The sequence below is a fragment of the Cottoperca gobio genome, chromosome 6 (genome assembly GCF_900634415.1).
Source record: "Cottoperca gobio chromosome 6, fCotGob3.1, whole genome shotgun sequence".
In the NCBI taxonomy this organism is placed as follows: Eukaryota; Metazoa; Chordata; class Actinopteri; order Perciformes; family Bovichtidae; genus Cottoperca; species Cottoperca gobio.
The window spans coordinates 25,508,514-25,527,218 of record NC_041360.1 but is presented as its reverse complement, the minus strand read 5'-3'; the positions used below and the strand labels follow the sequence as shown (position 1 = coordinate 25,527,218).

Genomic DNA, 18,705 nt, shown 5'->3' with positions numbered 1-18,705 from the left:
TGTGTTACATGTTCCTCTTACATTAATGTGTGTGTTACATGTTCCTGTTACATTAATGTGTGTGTTATATGTTCCTGCTGCATTAATGTGTGTGTGTTACATGTTTCTGCTGCATTAATGTGTGTGTTACATGTTCCTGTTACATTAATGTGTGTTACATATTCCTTCTACATTAATGTGTGTGTTACATGTTCCTGTTACATTAATGTGTGTGTTACATGTTCCTGTTACATTAATGTGTGTGTTACATGTTCCTGCTGCATTAATGTGTGTGTTACATGTTCCTGTTACATTAATGTGTGTGTTACATGTTCCTGTTACATTAATGTGTGTGTTACATGTTCCTGTTACATTAATGTGTGTGTTACATTAATGTGTGTGTTACATGTTCCTGTTACATTAATGTGTGTGTTACATGTTCCTGTTACATTAATGTGTGTGTTACATGTTCCTGTTACAAAGTTTCCTGTTACATTAATGTGTGTGTTACATGTTCCTGTTACATTAATGTGTGTGTTACATGTTCCTGTTACATTAATGTGTGTGTTACATTAATGTGTGTGTTACATGTTCCTGCTGCATTAATGTGTGTGTTACATGTTCCTGTTACATTAATGTGTGTGTTACATGTTCCTGTTACATTAATGTGTGTGTTACATGTTCCTGTTACATTAATGTGTGTGTTACATTAATGTGTGTGTTACATGTTCCTGCTGCATTAATGTGTGTGTTACATGTTCCTGTTACATTAATGTGTGTGTTACATGTTCCTGTATTAATGTGTGTGTTACATGTTCCTGCTACATTAATGTGTGTGTTACATTTCCTGCTGCATTAATGTGTGTGTTACATGTTCCTGTTACATTAATGTGTGTGTTACATGTTCCTGTATTAATGTGTGTGTTACATGTTCCTGTTACATTAATGTGTGTGTTACATTAATGTGTGTGTTACATGTTCCTGTTACATTAATGTGTGTTACATGTTCCTGTTACATGAATGTGTGTGTTACATGTTCCTGTTACATTAATATGTGTGTTACATGTTCCTGTTACATTAATGTGTGTGTTACATGTTCCTGTTACATTAATGTGTGTGTTACATGTTCCTGTTACATTAATGTGTGTGTTACATGTTCCTGTTACATTAATGTGTGTGTTACATGTTCCTGTTACATTAATGTGTGTGTTACATGTTCCTGTTACATTAATGTGTGTGTTACATGTTCCTGTTACATTAATGTGTGTGTTACATGTTCCTGCTGCATTAATGTGTGTGTTACATGTTCCTGTTACATTAATGTGTGTGTTACATGTTCCTGTTACATTAATGTGTGTGTTACATGTTCCTGCTGCATTAATGTGTGTGTTACATGTTCCTGTTACATTAACGTGTGTGTTACATGTTCCTGTATTAAAGTGTGTGTTACATGTTCCTGTTACATTAATGTGTGTGTTACATGTTCCTGTTACATTAATGTGTGTGTTACATGTTCCTGCTGCATTAATGTGTGTGTTACATGTTCCTGTTACATTAATGTGTGTGTTACATGTTCCTGCTGCATTAATGTGTGTGTTACATGTTCCTGTTACATTAACGTGTGTGTTACATGTTCCTGTATTAAAGTGTGTGTTACATGTTCCTGTTACATTAATGTGTGTGTTACATGTTCCTGTTACATTAATGTGTGTGTTACATGTTCCTGTTACATTAACGTGTGTGTTACATGTTCCTGTTACATTAATGTGTGTGTTACATGTTCCTGCTGCATTAATGTGTGTGTTACATGTTCCTGTTACATTAATGTGTGTGTTACATGTTCCTGTTACATTAATGTGTGTGTTACATGTTCCTGCTGCATTAATGTGTGTGTTACATGTTCCTGTTACATTAATGTGTGTGTTACATGTTCCTGTTACATTAATGTGTGTGTTACATGTTCCTGTTACATTAATGTGTGTGTTACATGTTCCTGTTACATTAATGTGTGTGTTACATGTTCCTGTTACATTAATGTGTGTGTTACATGTTCCTGCTGCAGATATTTTCCCTCCTTTACATCCTGTTGGTAGTTTAATGTACGCAAAGCATCATATTCTATAAGATCATCATGTTTGTATCTTTGTCTCTGTCCTGTTTGAACCACGTATCTCTAAAAAGTCAACTTTTAATGAGTCCCTCAGAAAGTTGATGATGCATTTTAAAGAGTTTATTCATATTAAAAAGTTGGAACATTTTCTCCACTTACCTGTCACAGAGTGTTTTCACTGTGTGATATTATTACTTTCACTAAGTAAAAGATCTCTTTACTTCCTCCCTATCTGTATTGTGAGCAGGTCGTAGTGAATTAGGAGTCCTGCGTCTAACTTCTAACTAATGTTTGGTGATTTACTATTTATTTTGTGAAAACGGCCTCTGAGCTCCATTAATGTACTGTGATCTTTGACCTTCAGTCCGACCCGTCTGGTTCCTCTTCGTGCTGCGGTGAGTTTACGTTACTGGGTCGTTTCGGTGGCGTGCTAGGACAGCTGCTCTGCCCCTTCGTCAATCACCTGAGTGGACACAGCTGGAGAGGCTGTCATCATGCATCACGGAGAGGGCGGAGCAAAGGGCTCCTCATCTATTTTCTATATATAACCCTGACCTACACCCTCCTCGCCATCGAGCCGCCTTGTTCCCTCGTCGGCTGCGTCCTGAGTGTCGTGGCAGCAGCATCCATCACGGGCGGGAGAGGAGCTTCCTGTCGGATTCATCCATCTCTGCTCTCTGCCTCTCGGGAGGAGAGGACGAGTCCTGGCTGTGTGACCTGAAACATAGAGGTCACAGGGTCAGACTTCAAAATAAAAGTCCTTAACACTCTGAAATTAACTCTGTCTCTGTCACAGCGGTGGTTATATTTAGTCTTTATAAATGTATTCATTAAATTTAACTTATTATATTACCTCAGAACTTTTCAGAAAACTCACGTCACAAAGCTGAAAAGTGAAACACTGACAGTATTCATTCTGCGTTATGAGTACTTTTGATACTTTAAGTACATTTTGCTGATAATACTGACATAGTTTTAGGTTTTGAATGCAGGACTTTTACTTGTATTTTCACACTGTGAACTGTACTTGTACTTCAGTAAAGGATCTGAATTCTTCTTCCACCGCTGGTCATCAAACACCCCGCCACAATAAAACAATCATACATCATCTTCTGGATCAAATCAGCCTCAACAAAGTTTTAATAATCTGCTGCAGCCGCCAGAATAATCCTCAAAAACACGTTTAAAATACTCTGGTTTGAATCACAAAAACATTAAATCTAACACGAGTGAAAACTAAGATGAGTGGATTTTGTAATAGCACTACAGAGAGGCTTTCAACTGGTGTGCAGGTACATCAGGAATGTAAAATCAATATGATTTTATTGAGTTGCTCAGTTCAGATTCAGCTGGAGGTTAAAACAGTTTGAGCTGAACTTAACGACCGTTTGAAATCTTATTGGATCAAATTAAACTCATGCTATCAGAGAAAGATGACAGAAATGTGAAACAGAAAACAGAAGAACAGAGAAACTCCACACACAGAGAGCAGTGGGTGCAGCAGCAGCGCCCCCTGCTGTTTTGGAATAAAACTACACATCCTGGAAAACCTGGAACTATTCCTTCCATTCATGGAAACATCCTGGAAAAAGCGAAAGTCTGGTAAGAAGTTTGTTTTTCAGAGTGGATTTTAAAATAATATGTTTTAATTACCATAAGAGAGAGTCAGTGTTTTTCAGAACAATATTGTAAATATGAAGTAGGCTTTTCTTTTCTTTCTTAAAAAGAAAATGCATCTTTAAATCTATATGTTTGTTATTTATATAAGCTGATAGGCCTGCTGATATAAATTGTGTGTTTGTGTTTATCAGGATGCATCGGATTGATTTTGTATTTTGGTTTGTTTTAGAGTCATTTGGTGTTTGTTATTTTGTTACTTATGTGATATTTTTGTTTTTAGAAAGCACTGTTTTTGTTTTGCGTGAGAGGTTTCTGGTGACTATAATAAATAAAAAAAAACAGGTAAATATGTTCGTTTTCATCACAAAAAAGACAAATGTTTACCAATCTGTTAAAGTTCTAGTGGCCGACCAGACCAACTCTGGCCGACCATTAATTGGTCCATTAAATGGCCGACCATTAATTGGTCCATTAAATGGCCGACCATTAATTGGCCGACCAGACCAACTCTTTTTATTTTTTGCGTCCTTTTATTTGATCTACTTCCTGTGTCTTGGTTATCAGCGCTGGGTGAATCGTCTGTTTTTACGGATCAATAAGTTGAACCTATGAATGTGCTTCAAAGAGAAATAAATACAATTTAATAATTGAAATAAAAGTAAATAACCAAAGAGAGGAGTGTATTCCTTCAGGATCAATCAGAGAACGTGATGACGTACATGACGACAGACGCAAAATAATTCTGATGCTTTCAAGTATTGTTGGAATTATGACGATTTTGACATAAACGCAAAAAAAAACAATCAGTGAGAGGGGAGGAGAATAATTCAGATGATTTTAGAAATATTATAAATAAATTGGGTTATGTTACTATTATGTTATTATTATTATTACACTTTTATAATCTCAACTTTTTTTCAATTCTGAAAAACCATAAATTTGGTTTTCACAAATGTAAAGATACTTTATTCACTTCAAACCACATTTTGAATAAACCAATTTTATTTCAATATTTTTTAATGAATATGTCATGATTGAGATTTTTTCGATGTTTTATTTACAAATCGACTTGACAACAGGTTTTACAGGTTTTTACATTCAAGGTAGAATTAAAAATAAAGAACAATTGTCAAATAAAATATTACATTTATGAATAGTCATAGAAAGAAAATAATAATAAATCAAGGCTAGAATTATCAGGTTTTGTGCACGAGATTTGCCTTTTATTAACAATAATCCCTTGCAAAGCAAGTGTTGTCAACTCAACCCCAAGCTAAAGTAATGCTTCATTAAAGAGTCTCTATTCATAGGATTGTACAACCAAGGACAAGAGCCTTAAGCAGGTGGTAACTGGAATGATTGACTTCGTATTTTGCACTGCCAAAATTATTGAATTATTTTAGTTGCGTGCACAATTTAATCAAAGCATGGGAACAATTTAATTAAATTGAGGGCATAATTTATAACTCATGTGGACGTATAAGTAAATCTTGGCATTGAAATATATTCTTTTCTCTTAATGGTCACTCCCTTATAAATTAAATAAATGATTTATTGTGTATAATATAGTCTATGTCATGCAGTATTTTAATCTGACCTGGTAAAACATGATGGAACCATATGAAGACGAAACAGCTTCCACAAGATTAATGATATACAGATTTATATTTGATATTATCCATAGAAATCATTATTCTTGCAGTGTTTTTAGCTTTTAATTACTTTTTAATCACTCTACATTTGTATTCCCTCCATTAGAACATACTCTATTTTAGTGACAGCTCTTTGATAGATCTAACTATCTATCTAATCACAAAATATAAATTAATCACAAAAAGATTCGTATTGTCTGAGCTTTCTGGCAGCACTTGAACGCACCAACAAGCCCCTCCTACTTCCGGTGAAAACCGCTATCTGTCAGAAAGAAAACATCCCGAGCCGAAATCCGCTACGCGGACACATTGTTACTGCTCGCGCCGCTGTTTGATATTCTTTTTGGAGTTTGGAGCCTCTCCGGACACACAGAGAGAACATGCCCGGACAGAGGTAACTGTCCCCGGGCTGCTGCTGCCTCCTCAGCCGGCTGAAGGACAGGAGCAGGACGGACAGACGCAGATGGAGAGGCCGGGGAGGCTGCTGCTGCTGTCCGAGCTGCGCGTCAGAAACTCGGCGTACGATGTGAGCCTGAGCCGGTCCCTTCTCACCTGGAAGAGACGGATCTCCAGCCCGGTGTACCACCCGTTCAGACCCAGTAAGTTCCCCGGATAACATGTCTGTTTATCTTTGTAGCTTTACATCTCTGTCTGTGTGTCTGTCGGCCTTAAACACACCGTGGCGTCCTGGGTGATAAACAAAGGACACACGGAGGACATGGTGGACACAGACAGTGTTTAGACCTGGAGATAACACACACATTAATACACTGAAAACAGCCAGATGTAGTCTGGGCTGCAACAATAAGTGAGACATGATACATCCGGTTACATAACACACAGCATCCAGGGTGACACACAATATGTGGAGGTCACAGTGAGGCTGCAGGCAGGGGGGGGGGGGGGCAGCAACACAAACCAAACCCCATACAGTTTTTACAGTATTTAACATTTAGCAGAATATGTGTTTGAAGGACTAAAGAACATAATGTCATAGTTCTTACAGCAGGGGTGGAAGCAGTATTGTAGTTAAGTACAATTGTGTGGTTGAATGTTTCCATTGTATGATACTTTAAACTTTACAATTAAGAGGCAAATATTGTTTTTACTCCACTACATTAATTTGACAACTTTAGTTACATTGCCCATTCACATTATGAATATAAAACATAGATCAACGAACAACTTATGAGGTATTATTATGTAATAAGCCACCAGGAAGGAGATAAAGTTGATAATATTCAATTAAAATGTCAAAAATAATGATAATCTTTAAAGCAGGAACTGTTTTAATTAGATCTTCAGCTCAAAGCAATGAATTGAACACAATACTTCAGGATATGTTTCCTATGTTGCAGGACAGGATTTTGATCTGGTGACAACCAACGAGACACAAGTGAATTTATCAAATGATCAACTCCTTCAGAAACGTAAGATATTTAAAGACTGATGAGGTTATTTGTCAGCTATGATATTAAAATATATATAATTGTGAATTCAGGGACTTTGACATTCCTCCACTGAGAACAAAACAGAGAAGTTTTAATGAATATAAGTAAAAACACGTTTGAACAAACTATATCAAAACAAGTCTCATGCATCCAGTCACTACTTCCCAAACGCATGCATTATCACTCAAATCTATCTAAAACGCTTCAGTCTTGTACGGACGTGTAGCGTGCCTGTGCAAGCGTGAGGCTGTTTATGTGGAAGAGCTCTCTGCGGGGAAACACTGAGGTTGAGCGTCTCCCGGGTGAAGCCTGCTCTGGTGTTTGGTAACCGTGTGGTTCTCCTGCAGGGTTTTGTGTTCCTTCGTTCCCTCGTCGCCCAGACTCAGGTAGGATATTTTGCTCCCACAATGCAGTGGGGCCAGGTGTGTGTGTGTGTGCGTGTGTGTGTGTGTGTGTGTGTGTGTGTGTGCAGTGTTTCACTTCATTAAATATTATGTGAAACTTGAAACTTATGGTGCGTTCACGTGCTGCAAAAAGGCTCCGAAATATCTGACGAGAGGTGGCTTCTGGATCCTAATGCTAAGGGTGTCTGTGTGTGTGTTTGTGTGTGTAGGTGTGTGTCACAGTGTGTCAGTGTCAGAGATCATCTCTGTCAGAGAGGAAGAGGAGGAGAACATCTGCAAACGAAGAGACGATGGCAGCTGGAAAAAGATCAAAGAAAGAGAAGGAAAGGACTGCAGGCAGGCCTTCACAGGTAAACACACGTCTGTACACACGTCTGTACACACGTCTGTACACACGTCTGTACACACGTCTGTACACACACCTGTACACACACCTGTACACACGTCTGTACACACGTCTGTACACACGTCTGTACACACGTCTATACACACGTCTGTACACACACCTGTACACACACCTGTACACACGTCTGTACACACACCTGGAAACACAGTAAAAAATATATATCGTGAAACAAATCTGTAAAAGCACCTTGAAACACAACTGGAAGATCAATAAACAGCTGTGGAAACACCTGGAAACACCTGGAAACATCTGGAAACACAGTAAACACACTTGGAGATCTGTAAACCAGAGATGCACTGATTGCAATTTTCTTGGCCGATTCTGATTTTCTTACTAACTATAATTGACGGCATGGAAAGTTCACAATTGACTCTCAAACACATCTCTGTTGAAGTGTCTCATTAAGTTAGTTTATCCAAATGTCTTGAAGTTGTTCCTCCACGGCTTATTTTGGACTTGCAAGTGTTAAGAATGGCGAGCGTTATGTCTTCTTCACCGCCGCTGAAGAACTGAATACATCTATAAAAAACATAACTACAGAAATCCCTGTTCAGTTATAAATCGTTGCCTCTGTGTGTGTCGTGTGTCAGTGCTGTACGTGGAGAGGTGTCCGCAGCATCGCTGGCGGTGTGCTGAAGTCACCTTCACGTGTTCAGAGGCGGCGCTGTGTCAACGCTGGGTCAACAGCATCAGAGAGCAGCTGTCAGCCATCAGTACGATTTCACACCAACACACACTGACACACTAAGAACGACAACAACAACTGTAAATATGTGAACACTAACGTTCAGTAACTCTGTGATGTGTCTCCAGCCAGCAGACCCAAACAGCTGCTCGTCTACATCAACCCGTACAGCGGGAAGCGACAGGGAAAACGCATCTACGAGCAGAAGGTCGCCCCGCTGTTCGCCCAGGCAGGCGTCTCCACGCACGTCATCGGTACGTCCCGTATCACTCACTTCCTGTTCTGGGGCTTCTGGTCTCGGGGATTAAACATCTAACACACATGGTGTCTGTGTTTCCTGTCGCAGCGACGGAGCACGCAGATTATGCACGGGACCACCTGAGGACGGAGGCGGAGCTGAAGAAGTTTGACGGGTGAGAGTTTAGCTCCTTCACTAAACCGGAGCACAAAATACCGCCAAAATAAAAGCACGACAGAGAACACATCTGTCCTGCTGCTGTCTTGTGACCTGCAGACGTGTTACACTTTGAGTGACCGTAAACTAAAAAATAAAAAGCAACGGTACCCTTTATAACATCTGACTCTGCCCCCGGCTCAGGGTGGTGTGTGTCGGAGGGGACGGCATGTTCAGTGAGATCATCCACGGGCTGATCTGGAGGACGCAGATCGACGGCGGCGTTGATCCAAACTGTGCGGACGAAGCGCTGCTTCCCTGCTCGCTTCGCATTGGAATCATTCCTGCAGGTCAGAAACTCTGATGGGATCAAACATAAAGATGTATTTGCCGGTAGAGACCCCTGAATGCAGCATCAGTCCAGTTTACTTCTCAGTTGATTTCTGCAGGTGTCCAGACCGCTGCGTGGTCTTATTTTATTCATTACTTCTTCAGACTCAGTCCAAGATAGAATAATGATGACACAGACGGACGCATATAAATATGTAATAATCCTTTAAAAGCTTTCTCTGACAGTGTATCCACAGAGAATGGAAATGTGGGCAGCGAGAGGAATTCTTCTTAAATATTGAGCGTTGCTAGTCGTCTTCACTTCCTGCAGCGTGGAGAGAAGATGCGGTTGTTCTCTTTCCTTACATACCATCAGTGAAACAAGGCTGACCTCATGATGAGGGAGGCAGGCGACTTTACAATTTAAACACAGTGAATCACAGAGACATCAATCCTTTCATTATTCAATCTAAACTGTTCATTTCCCACAAATGACATGAATCACAGGTCCCGAGGCTGAAATCAGACACGGATGAGACGCTGTGTGAAAGCCTGTCTCTACATGATGTATAAATAAAGTTATGTTACTTTTAATAAAACATACTCTGCATGTTCCCTGACAAACACTCGGACTCTGATTCAGAACGGAGGTTAAACTGCTGACGTGAACTATGTTTGAGGTGTACACCAATGTTATTTTAATAGACAGCTGACAGCCAATCAGAGAGCAGGATTCTCTGTTACCGGGGTATAAATGCAGGTACTGCTTGTGGCCTAGTTTCTCAGTTTGTTCTGTTTTTTTGTTTGTTGGTTTCCTTCTGTGTTTTCTGTTCTGCTTAAGTGCTCTACACACACACACACACACACACACACACACACACACACACACACACACACACACACACACTTCAAATATTTGTATTCAAACAGGCAACGTTTATGAACATAATCAGAATATTTGCGGTCGTCAGAAACATCCGTCCTCCTCTTCACACAATGTTTTTGTTTGTTTCAGGTTCTACAGACTGTATCTGCTTCGCCACTGTGGGCACCAACGACCCCGTGACCTCTGCGCTGCACATCATTGTGGGTCAGTCACATGGTGTCACGACACTAACATGATCCAGTTCACCTCATATGCAAAACTCCAATCTATAAAAGATCTATATCATTATCTCACCAATGCATTCTCCAAATGTGGTGCAACAATCCTGGATGTGAACTATTAAATATGAAATACAATCCAGTGTGTCCTCCAACACAGTCCCACAAAATGTAATAAAATACATTAATATCACATTACTTTGCTTTCCGTGGTCTCATGCTGCCATCTAGTGTTCACATAAAAGCCTCTGAAGGTGCACCTGTTGAAAAACAAAGTTCTTTACTTGGTGGATTTAAACATTTAGGCAAAAACAATTACACATTAAAATAATACACCAATATATGAGTGAAATACCCAAAATGGATAAGAAACTTTGTTTAATAATTCAGTAAAGATGCAAATCCAGTGTGTTGAACCACCTTTACGCTCTGAACTGCCCTGTTTCCTGGCTTTGTGTGTGTGTGTGTGTGTGTGTGTGTGTGTGTGTGTGTGTGTGTGTGTGTGTGTGTGTGTGTGTGTGTGTGTGTGTGTGTGTGTGTGTGTGTGTGTGTGTGTGTGTGTGTGTGTGTGTGTGTGTGTGTGTGTGTGTGTGTGTGTGTGTGTGTGTGTGTGTGTGTGTTCAGGAGACTCTCAGCCGATGGACGTCTGCTCCGTTCACCACAACAACATCTTCCTACGATACTCCGTCTCCCTGCTGGGATACGGTTTTCTACGGCGACGTGCTGACTGACAGTGAGAGGAAGCGATGGATGGGCCCGGCCAGATACGACCTCTCAGGTAGAAACAAGTCTTAACCTTCCATGTTATGCTCCTTCACTGCCTTTATTTAAGAACTTACTTTTCAGATTTTACAAGCAAAACATCAGTTTATAAAATAAGATCCATCGTTAGAGGCTTTAATATGTTGATGTTGCTGTGATGCAGGAAACATTTCAGACTTGATCTGCCAATAAAGTATCATCCTCATCCTCATCGTTACACATTAAACTACCAAAAGTATGAAGTATATCTTCACCGTGACCAACAACAAAGTAGCCTACAGCTTACTTTTTAAAATAATCAATAATATTGATCCGACAATACAATAGTTTAATACGTTTATAAGTTAAGCTTTAAGTTTACAATCTACTTTAATTACATTTTGTTGCTGAAACTTTGACCTGGTTATAAAACAGTCCCTATGTAATACTGATGACTCTGTATGTAAGTAAATGAGACCATCAGCGAGAAGATTGGCAATTACTTTATAGGATTGTATAATATTGTAGTATATTCTGTGTCATCGGTGCCAATGGGTCCGATTCAGGCAAAATCATGCAGGTGCACCAGAGGCTGCTTCAGCTCAGACTCCAGAGGGGGGCGGTCCCTGTGTGGAGCCAACACCAACACCACGCTGCTGGAGGCGCAGGCCGTATTGCTGGGCCTGCTGGAGGGAAGGGGGGGGGGCATGGGATAACCAGAACCAAGACTTAGCAGAGCAGACTGTCAGACTCCGCTGCAGTAAAATGAGAGGTTTTCTCAAGGGACTCTGGTGCTTGGAATGTCCGCTTTTGCCCACAGGGGGCGCCAAAACCAACACAAAAGGAAAGTTCCTCGTAGCAAATCTACGTGAAACTTTTGTATGTAGCACTTTTACTTGTAATTGAGTAGTTTTAAACTGCGGTATTACACTGAGTGATGTTCAATTTTGAATAATACAGTTACATGTTGTCAACTGTAAATCGAGCCACTAAGCCAGCAGATGTGATTGTGGTGGAAGAGTATTAGAACAAGTATAACTGTCGTATATAAACAGACGTCCCATTTTATTTACCTCCATGACGCTGTGACTCCTGCAGGTGTGAAGATGTTCCTGACTCATCATTACTATGAAGGAGCAGTGTCCTACCTGCCGGCCAGAGGCATCATGGGAACGCCACGGGACGCCGCCAGGTGTCGATCCGGGTGAGAGAGATGCTTTCTAGATGTGAAAATGTGTTTTTGATTTTAAAAATCAAAAACAAGTTAACACTTGAGTCTTGGGTTCAGCTGATCTGACATGAGTTTAGTGACTGAAACTGTTGTTTTCTGTTAATGTGATCTGATAGTTGTTATAACATAACATCTGTGTGTCTACATTTCCAGCTGTGTTGTTTGTCAACACAACGGGAAGCAACTTTCAGAGAAAGCTGAGAGGTACGAGATGGATGAAGCATCAGAAAGCGGTGAGTCGAACAAATCTTCATTCAGAGCTTCTAAAACAGTCAAACCACCTAAAGAGATTCAGATTTATATGTTTGATCTTAAAATGTATTTATACTGTACAAGTGGTCCATGTCACTTCACACGTCACACATGACCTCACACACGAAATCGCACCACAGCACGTCCCACCACACAAGACGTCACAGCACACAAGACGTCACAGCACAAAAGACGTCACAGCACAAAAGACGTCACAGCACAAAAGACGTCACAGCACGGCGCAGCACATCAATGGATCAGAGGATCAGGTGACCGAAGACCAGAAGGGCCAAAGGACCAGAAGACCTAAGGACCAGAAGACCTAAGGACCAGAAGACCTAAGGACCAGAAGACCTAAGGACCAGAAGACCTAAGGACCAGAAGACCTAAGGGCCAGAAGACCAAATGACCAGAGGACCAGAAGACCTAAGGACCAGAAGACCTAAGGGCCAGAAGACCAAATGACCAGAGGACCAGAAGACCTAAGGACCAGAAGACCTAAGGACCAGAAGACCGGAGGACCAGAGGACCAAAGGACCAAAGGACCGGATGACCAGAAGACCAGAAGACCAGAAGACCAGAGGACCAGAGGACCAGGACAGAGGACCAGAGGACCAAAGGACGAGGACCAAGGCCAAGACCAAAGGGCCGGAAGACCAAAGGGCTAGAAGACCAAAGGGCTAGAAGACCAGAGGGCCGGAAGACCAAAGGGCCGGAAGACCAAAGGGCCAGAAGACCAGAGGGCCGGAAGACCAAAGGGCCGGAAGACCAAAGGGCCGGAAGACCAAAGGGCCGGAAGACCAGAGGGCCGGAAGACCAAAGGGCCGGAAGACCAGAGGGCCGGAAGACCAGAAGACCGGAAGACCAAAAGACCAGAGGACCAGAGGGCCGGAAGACCAGAGGGCCGGAAGACCAAAGGGCCGGAAGACCAAAGGGCCGGAAGACCAGAGGGCCGGAAGACCGGAGGGCCGGAAGACCGGAGGGCCGGAAGACCGGAGGGCCGGAAGACCGGAGGGCCGGAAGACCGGAGGGCCGGAAGACCAAAGGGCCGGAAGACCAAAGGGCCGGAAGACCAGAGGGCCGGAGGGCCGGAAGACCGGAGGGCCGGAAGACCGGAGGGCCGGAAGACCAGAGGGCCGGAAGACCAAAGGGCCGGAAGACCAAAGGGCCGGAAGACCAGAGGGCCGGAAGACCAAAGGACCAGATGACGTCACAGCACGGCGCAGCACATCAATGGACCAGAGGATCACATCACACATCTCATCACATCTTTTGGAGTTTGACAGCAGCAACAGCAAAAAGGGTCAAATCTGTCTTTTGGGTGTTTTTGGTTTTAGAAAGTGAAGGCGAGTGGAGGACGATCCGAGGGAAGTTCTTGGCTATAAATGCTGCCAGTATGAGCTGTGCTTGTCCTCGCAGCCCCAAAGGCCTCTCGCCTGCAGCTCACCTGTCTGACGGCACCACTGACCTCATCCTGGTCCGAAAATGTTCCCGCTTTGACTTCCTCAGACACCTACTACGACACACCAGCAAAGACGACCAGGTAACAAATCAGCATTCTGGTTTATGGTTATTCCACATAATAACAATAAAAAGACTGAATCTTTTGGTTTTCTTGGTGGAAACACAGAAAACCTGAGTTCTCATTGGACAAACTAAACACTCTGATTCCTGCTGCAGAAAACAGTACTACTGTTACTGTTTGTGTACAACACACAGAGGTGGCCGTAAACAAAAAGCTGCATTTCGCAAATCGTGATAAAATACCCAATTAAGACGCATATCCCGATTGGGATGTATCCATGTCCAAAGAAAGAATATTATCTGCATATCCCACATGCTACTTTCTGAATAAGACCTAACTATATCCAATCAGAATATGCTGTTTACATGACTCGTATTGAACTCTGCACGTTGTGATATTCTGAGTGGAGTATCGCTCATGACTGTCTCCTTCTTCTTATCTTGTTCCGTCTGCTGCAGTTTGACCTGAACTTTGTTGAGGTCCACCGGGTAAGGCGTTTCTGCTTCACGCCCCGTCACTGCCAGAGCGACTCGGACCTGGACTTGCGGGAGAACGGCAAACACCAGATCTTCAGCCAGATATGCCGAGACCACCCGGCTTGTGGCTGTGCCCCCGCCTACAGCAGCTGGAACTGCGACGGCGAGATACTGACCCACACGGCCATCGACGTCAGGTACCACGACCCGCCGGGAGGCTGTAGAGATCTGTAGATTTCTCCTAAACTCTCAACAGCTACATTACATAACGCCTCATGTACATATTAAACACTTGTAATATAAAGTTGTGTTGATGTGAGTCATGAAGTGGGGAAGCTTCATGCTGATATCTGTCAGTTACATGTATGACCCTGTTCACCTGTAGTGTGTACAACATGTATGACTCTGTTCACCTGTAGTGTGTACAATATGTATGACTCTGTTCACCTGTAGTGTGTACAACATGTATGAATGTTACAATACATATCTTTAAAGGAGCTTTTCTCTAAAGGAGCTTTTTCTCACACTCTTCAGCAGAAGTCTCCACTTCAGCAGCACTTACATACACCAAACTTTCCACTTTCATTCCTCTCTATATTCTGAAGCTTTGTGCAGAGGGCTTTGTTCACATGTCACTCACAGCTCATGTTATACACGCTACACTCACTACATGCAGGAGATGCACTAAGTTCTGTGTGTTGACAGGATTTAGTGATTTATGGAGTGATACAAAGACAGATCCAGAATCTGTACAAACCACTGGCTCTAATATAGCAACACAATTAAATAAGAACTTTGAACCATGTTCAGATTTCTGTTCCGGCATATTTAACAAGATGTTACATATTTATACAACATTTCAGAAAACTCTTAATACAAGAGACACGTGTCTTGCTGTAAGTGATCTACTCATGGTGATATCTATTAGTTAACCTTCTGCTTTTCTCTTTTCTCAGAGTGCAAAGCAATTTGATCAGGCTGTTTGCTCGAGGGATCGAAGAACCGACGGTGTTTGAGGATCTAACCAGCCCCTGTGCAATATAGACCGTCAGCCCCGTCATTACCTGTCACACACTGGAGTGGTCTCTGTTTGCAGCCTGCGTCACTGCTGCTGCTGCCGCCATCATGTGACCGAGTTGAGCTGTTACTCGACAAAGATTAGCAGTAAGGAAGGACACGACACTTTACTTTCTGCCTCTCAAAGTTCAAGATTCCTCACAGACGGGAAGTAATTACATTTAAAGGTGGTGAAGAAAAGCTTCACCCTCACATTCTGTTTGTGTCCGGGGTGACGGGTGTCTGACTGTTAATATCTAAAACTGAGCGCTGCCTTGTTTATCATATTTCTTTGGCTTCGTTACCTTCGTTACAAACGTTGCCTGTAACCGTAACGTGTGTGTTTCAAAGCGCCCGGCGTGTCACTGCCTCCGGAGCGACAGTTCTCAAAGGTCTGGTGCGTTTGTGTTGCTTTGACTTGCACTCGTCTCGTCTCGTGGCCGTCTTCACTCGGACGTGTCTCATTCTTGTGGCTGATTCGACGAAGACTTTTGGGCTGCATCTAACGATTGTTTTCATTATCGATTAATCTGCCAATTATTTCCTAGATTGATGGTTTGGTTTATTAATTTAAATGTCTTGATTTGTGAGAGATTTTCACTTTAATAAGATATTAAAGAGAGAAACGCAGGAAGTCTTCATATCTGACAGCATCATAAACGATTAATCGATGATCAAAACAGTTTTTTTCTGTTAATCTACTAATCGATTAGTCGACTAATCGTTGCAGCTCTCGTGGACGTTGTGACTCTTGACGTGTTGTTGGTGTTGTGACTCGGACTCCTGTCGGCTGCCGCCCGTTACAGACTCGAGTCCAGATGTTTCCACTTGATCACTTAAACTCAGACTGAGACATTCGAGGACGAAACTTCAGTAACTTGTTGATCGAATGCATATTTTGTATTTGTGATTTTCTCACATTCTTTGATTTGCTGGAGCACTCGAGACCCAAGAGAACTCGTCTCTTCTATCTCGGACTCGTCACGGTCTTCTCTCTGTCTTGTGGGAGTTTTGACTCGGACTCAGATAGTGTGTTGACGAATGTCTAGATCTATTTGTATTAGTTATTGTATTTTTCCTTCTTTATTAGGGCTGTAGTGATAATCAAATGTGGTCTCCAGACATTTGTTCTATCATCTCGGACTTGTCTTTGTCATGTGGATGATTTGTCTCGAACAGACTGAGACTTCTAGTTGTTCTTCAGTTCATGAATAGATCTGAAATTGTTACAGAAATGTTATCTGATTTGCACTTTTAAATAGTTTTGGATTTTGGATTATGTGTTACATTTATTTAAGGATGCCAGACACCTGCCGGTCATTTGATCATTCAGGGTCGGGGGTTGAGCCACATTCTTGAAGAGTAGAAGGTAAATCCCCCGCACATGGTCACTACTTACATACAGGAGATTAATTGCTTCTCAAACAAGTCCATGAGATTTGTCTCCCCCCAACCTGAGCTCAATCGTAACTATGAAAGTGTATTTTTGCAGACTTTAATTCCCAGCAATGTCTCATTTTAATTTTAGTCAAGATTTTGTTTCAGTCCAGCTGTTCGTGTGATTTTAATCTTCCATTTCTGCTCGATATGCAAGTAAACTGAGCGAACACAGGAGTGACAGTAAATGATCTGCAGAAGGACTTCTGTGACACCAATGTTTCAAACTGTGCAAATATTCTGTCTTCAAATGAGCTGAAGATGTAGCTGTAACTTCAATTTACTCTCGGTGCGGTTTATTTTTGTAAAATCTCAAGTTAATGATCTGCAGAAGGACTTCTGAGCCTTCCACAAAGATGAATTCACCTACAACTAAAGAAACAGTTTTAACTTTAAGACAGGAAGTATCGGCACTGGACTGTCGGACTGTAGATGCTGTTTTTTTGTTTGTTTGTTGACAAGCAATCCTGTTTCCTCTCTGCTGACGTCGAGCTGGACTCGGATGAAGGAGAGAACCAGTAGCAGCTCACGGTGCTCCAAAACCAGCCAATCAGCTTTCTCTTGATCCCAATAATCTGACCAAACACCAGCCGGGGTTTAATGATGTAGCTGTCTGACTGTCGTAGCTCAGCCTAGAGGTCTTCACAGGTCCAAAATCTTGGCCCCAATCAAAAATAAGTACTCGTGGAAAAGCTACCAGAACTCTGCGTGAACGCATTCATTTTCAATAAAAAGTCTGGATCCTGAGGGGACAGTAAATCAGACCTGAATGTGTTGGTCCTGACGGAGGGAGGACAGCAGCATGACGCTCCACTAACATACAACAGGAAGACAACTTGACCCTGATCAGACTGAATATGCTGTTCAGAGGAACCTGTGAAGACCTTGTAGCTCGGCCGTCGCTCTGATGTTCATTTGTCTCCTAACGTTGTTTTGATGTACAATCAAAGTTTCCTGTAAAACCTTCATACGACAACAAACCAAATGTGTTGATCATGTGCACACAGAGGTCGACTGATGACTGAGGGGGGTTTTTAATCGGGAGAAGATACAAATGTTTATTTACATTCAGCATATTCAACGTGTTTAATACTTTAGATTTAGTGCAAACCAGAAACTGGCAGCGTGTTTTCCTGAAACAAGTAAATACTTGGCGAGAAGCTGTAGCTGATGAGCTAACCGCTAACATGCTATTTAGCCCGGAGCAAGCCCTAGCCAGCTATAATAGCCCACATAGCTAGCTCAGTTGCTAACAGGCAGTAGCTAACTTGTCTAGCCAGAATAGCTAGCTTGCTTGCTACTAGCTAATGTGGCGTTTACAAATCTAACGCTAGTGCACTTGCTCTCTGGGCCCCGTGGATGAGGAACATCCTGGTGATTTTATACTTTATCTTTTAAACTTTAGTTTATTTAACAGCAAAAACCTTCAAATCATCAGTTCAGATTTATAAATTCTGAATGTTTTAAATAGAAAGACAAATAAAGATAATTTAATATTAATTAATCCTAATTATTATTCTGATTATTTATCTCTGAAAATGTGAAAATCAACTTCCCAGAGTTGTGAAACTCTTGAAATGACCTTTAGCTTGAAACCTCTCTAACTAACCGGGAATGTTTTTATTTTATTTTCCACACGTCGTTTAATTTGATGGTGAAAACTAGTTTGATGAAGTGAATCCGTCGACCTCGAGCTGTAATCTGAGCTGTGACTCATCTTTACCTGCTGTAGCTGTTTCAAGATCAGGAATAAAAACATTCAAATCTTCCGTGTACACAATTCATGATTTTATTCTTTAATTCTTTAATGATTGTTTTGTATGAAAAAGTGTTCTTGACTTTTTGTGTCATT

The 18,705-nt window shown here is 41.7% G+C and overlaps 1 protein-coding gene across 1 annotated transcript; it reads left to right on the top strand.

The window, feature by feature from the left end:
• The first annotated feature begins 5,622 nt into the window (after window positions 1-5,622).
• On the top strand, window positions 5,623-18,633 carry LOC115009207 (ceramide kinase-like). Its single transcript, XM_029433064.1, is given in 16 exon segments — window positions 5,623-5,960; window positions 6,720-6,791; window positions 7,160-7,198; window positions 7,426-7,566; window positions 8,213-8,335; window positions 8,436-8,561; window positions 8,654-8,720; window positions 8,906-9,051; window positions 10,047-10,121; window positions 10,760-10,842; window positions 10,844-10,913; window positions 11,975-12,080; window positions 12,261-12,340; window positions 13,697-13,902; window positions 14,343-14,557; window positions 15,317-18,633. Coding segments are annotated over 16 exon segments (1,773 nt in total). The 5' UTR covers window positions 5,623-5,824; the 3' UTR covers window positions 15,405-18,633.
• Window positions 18,634-18,705: the final 72 nt, after the last annotated feature.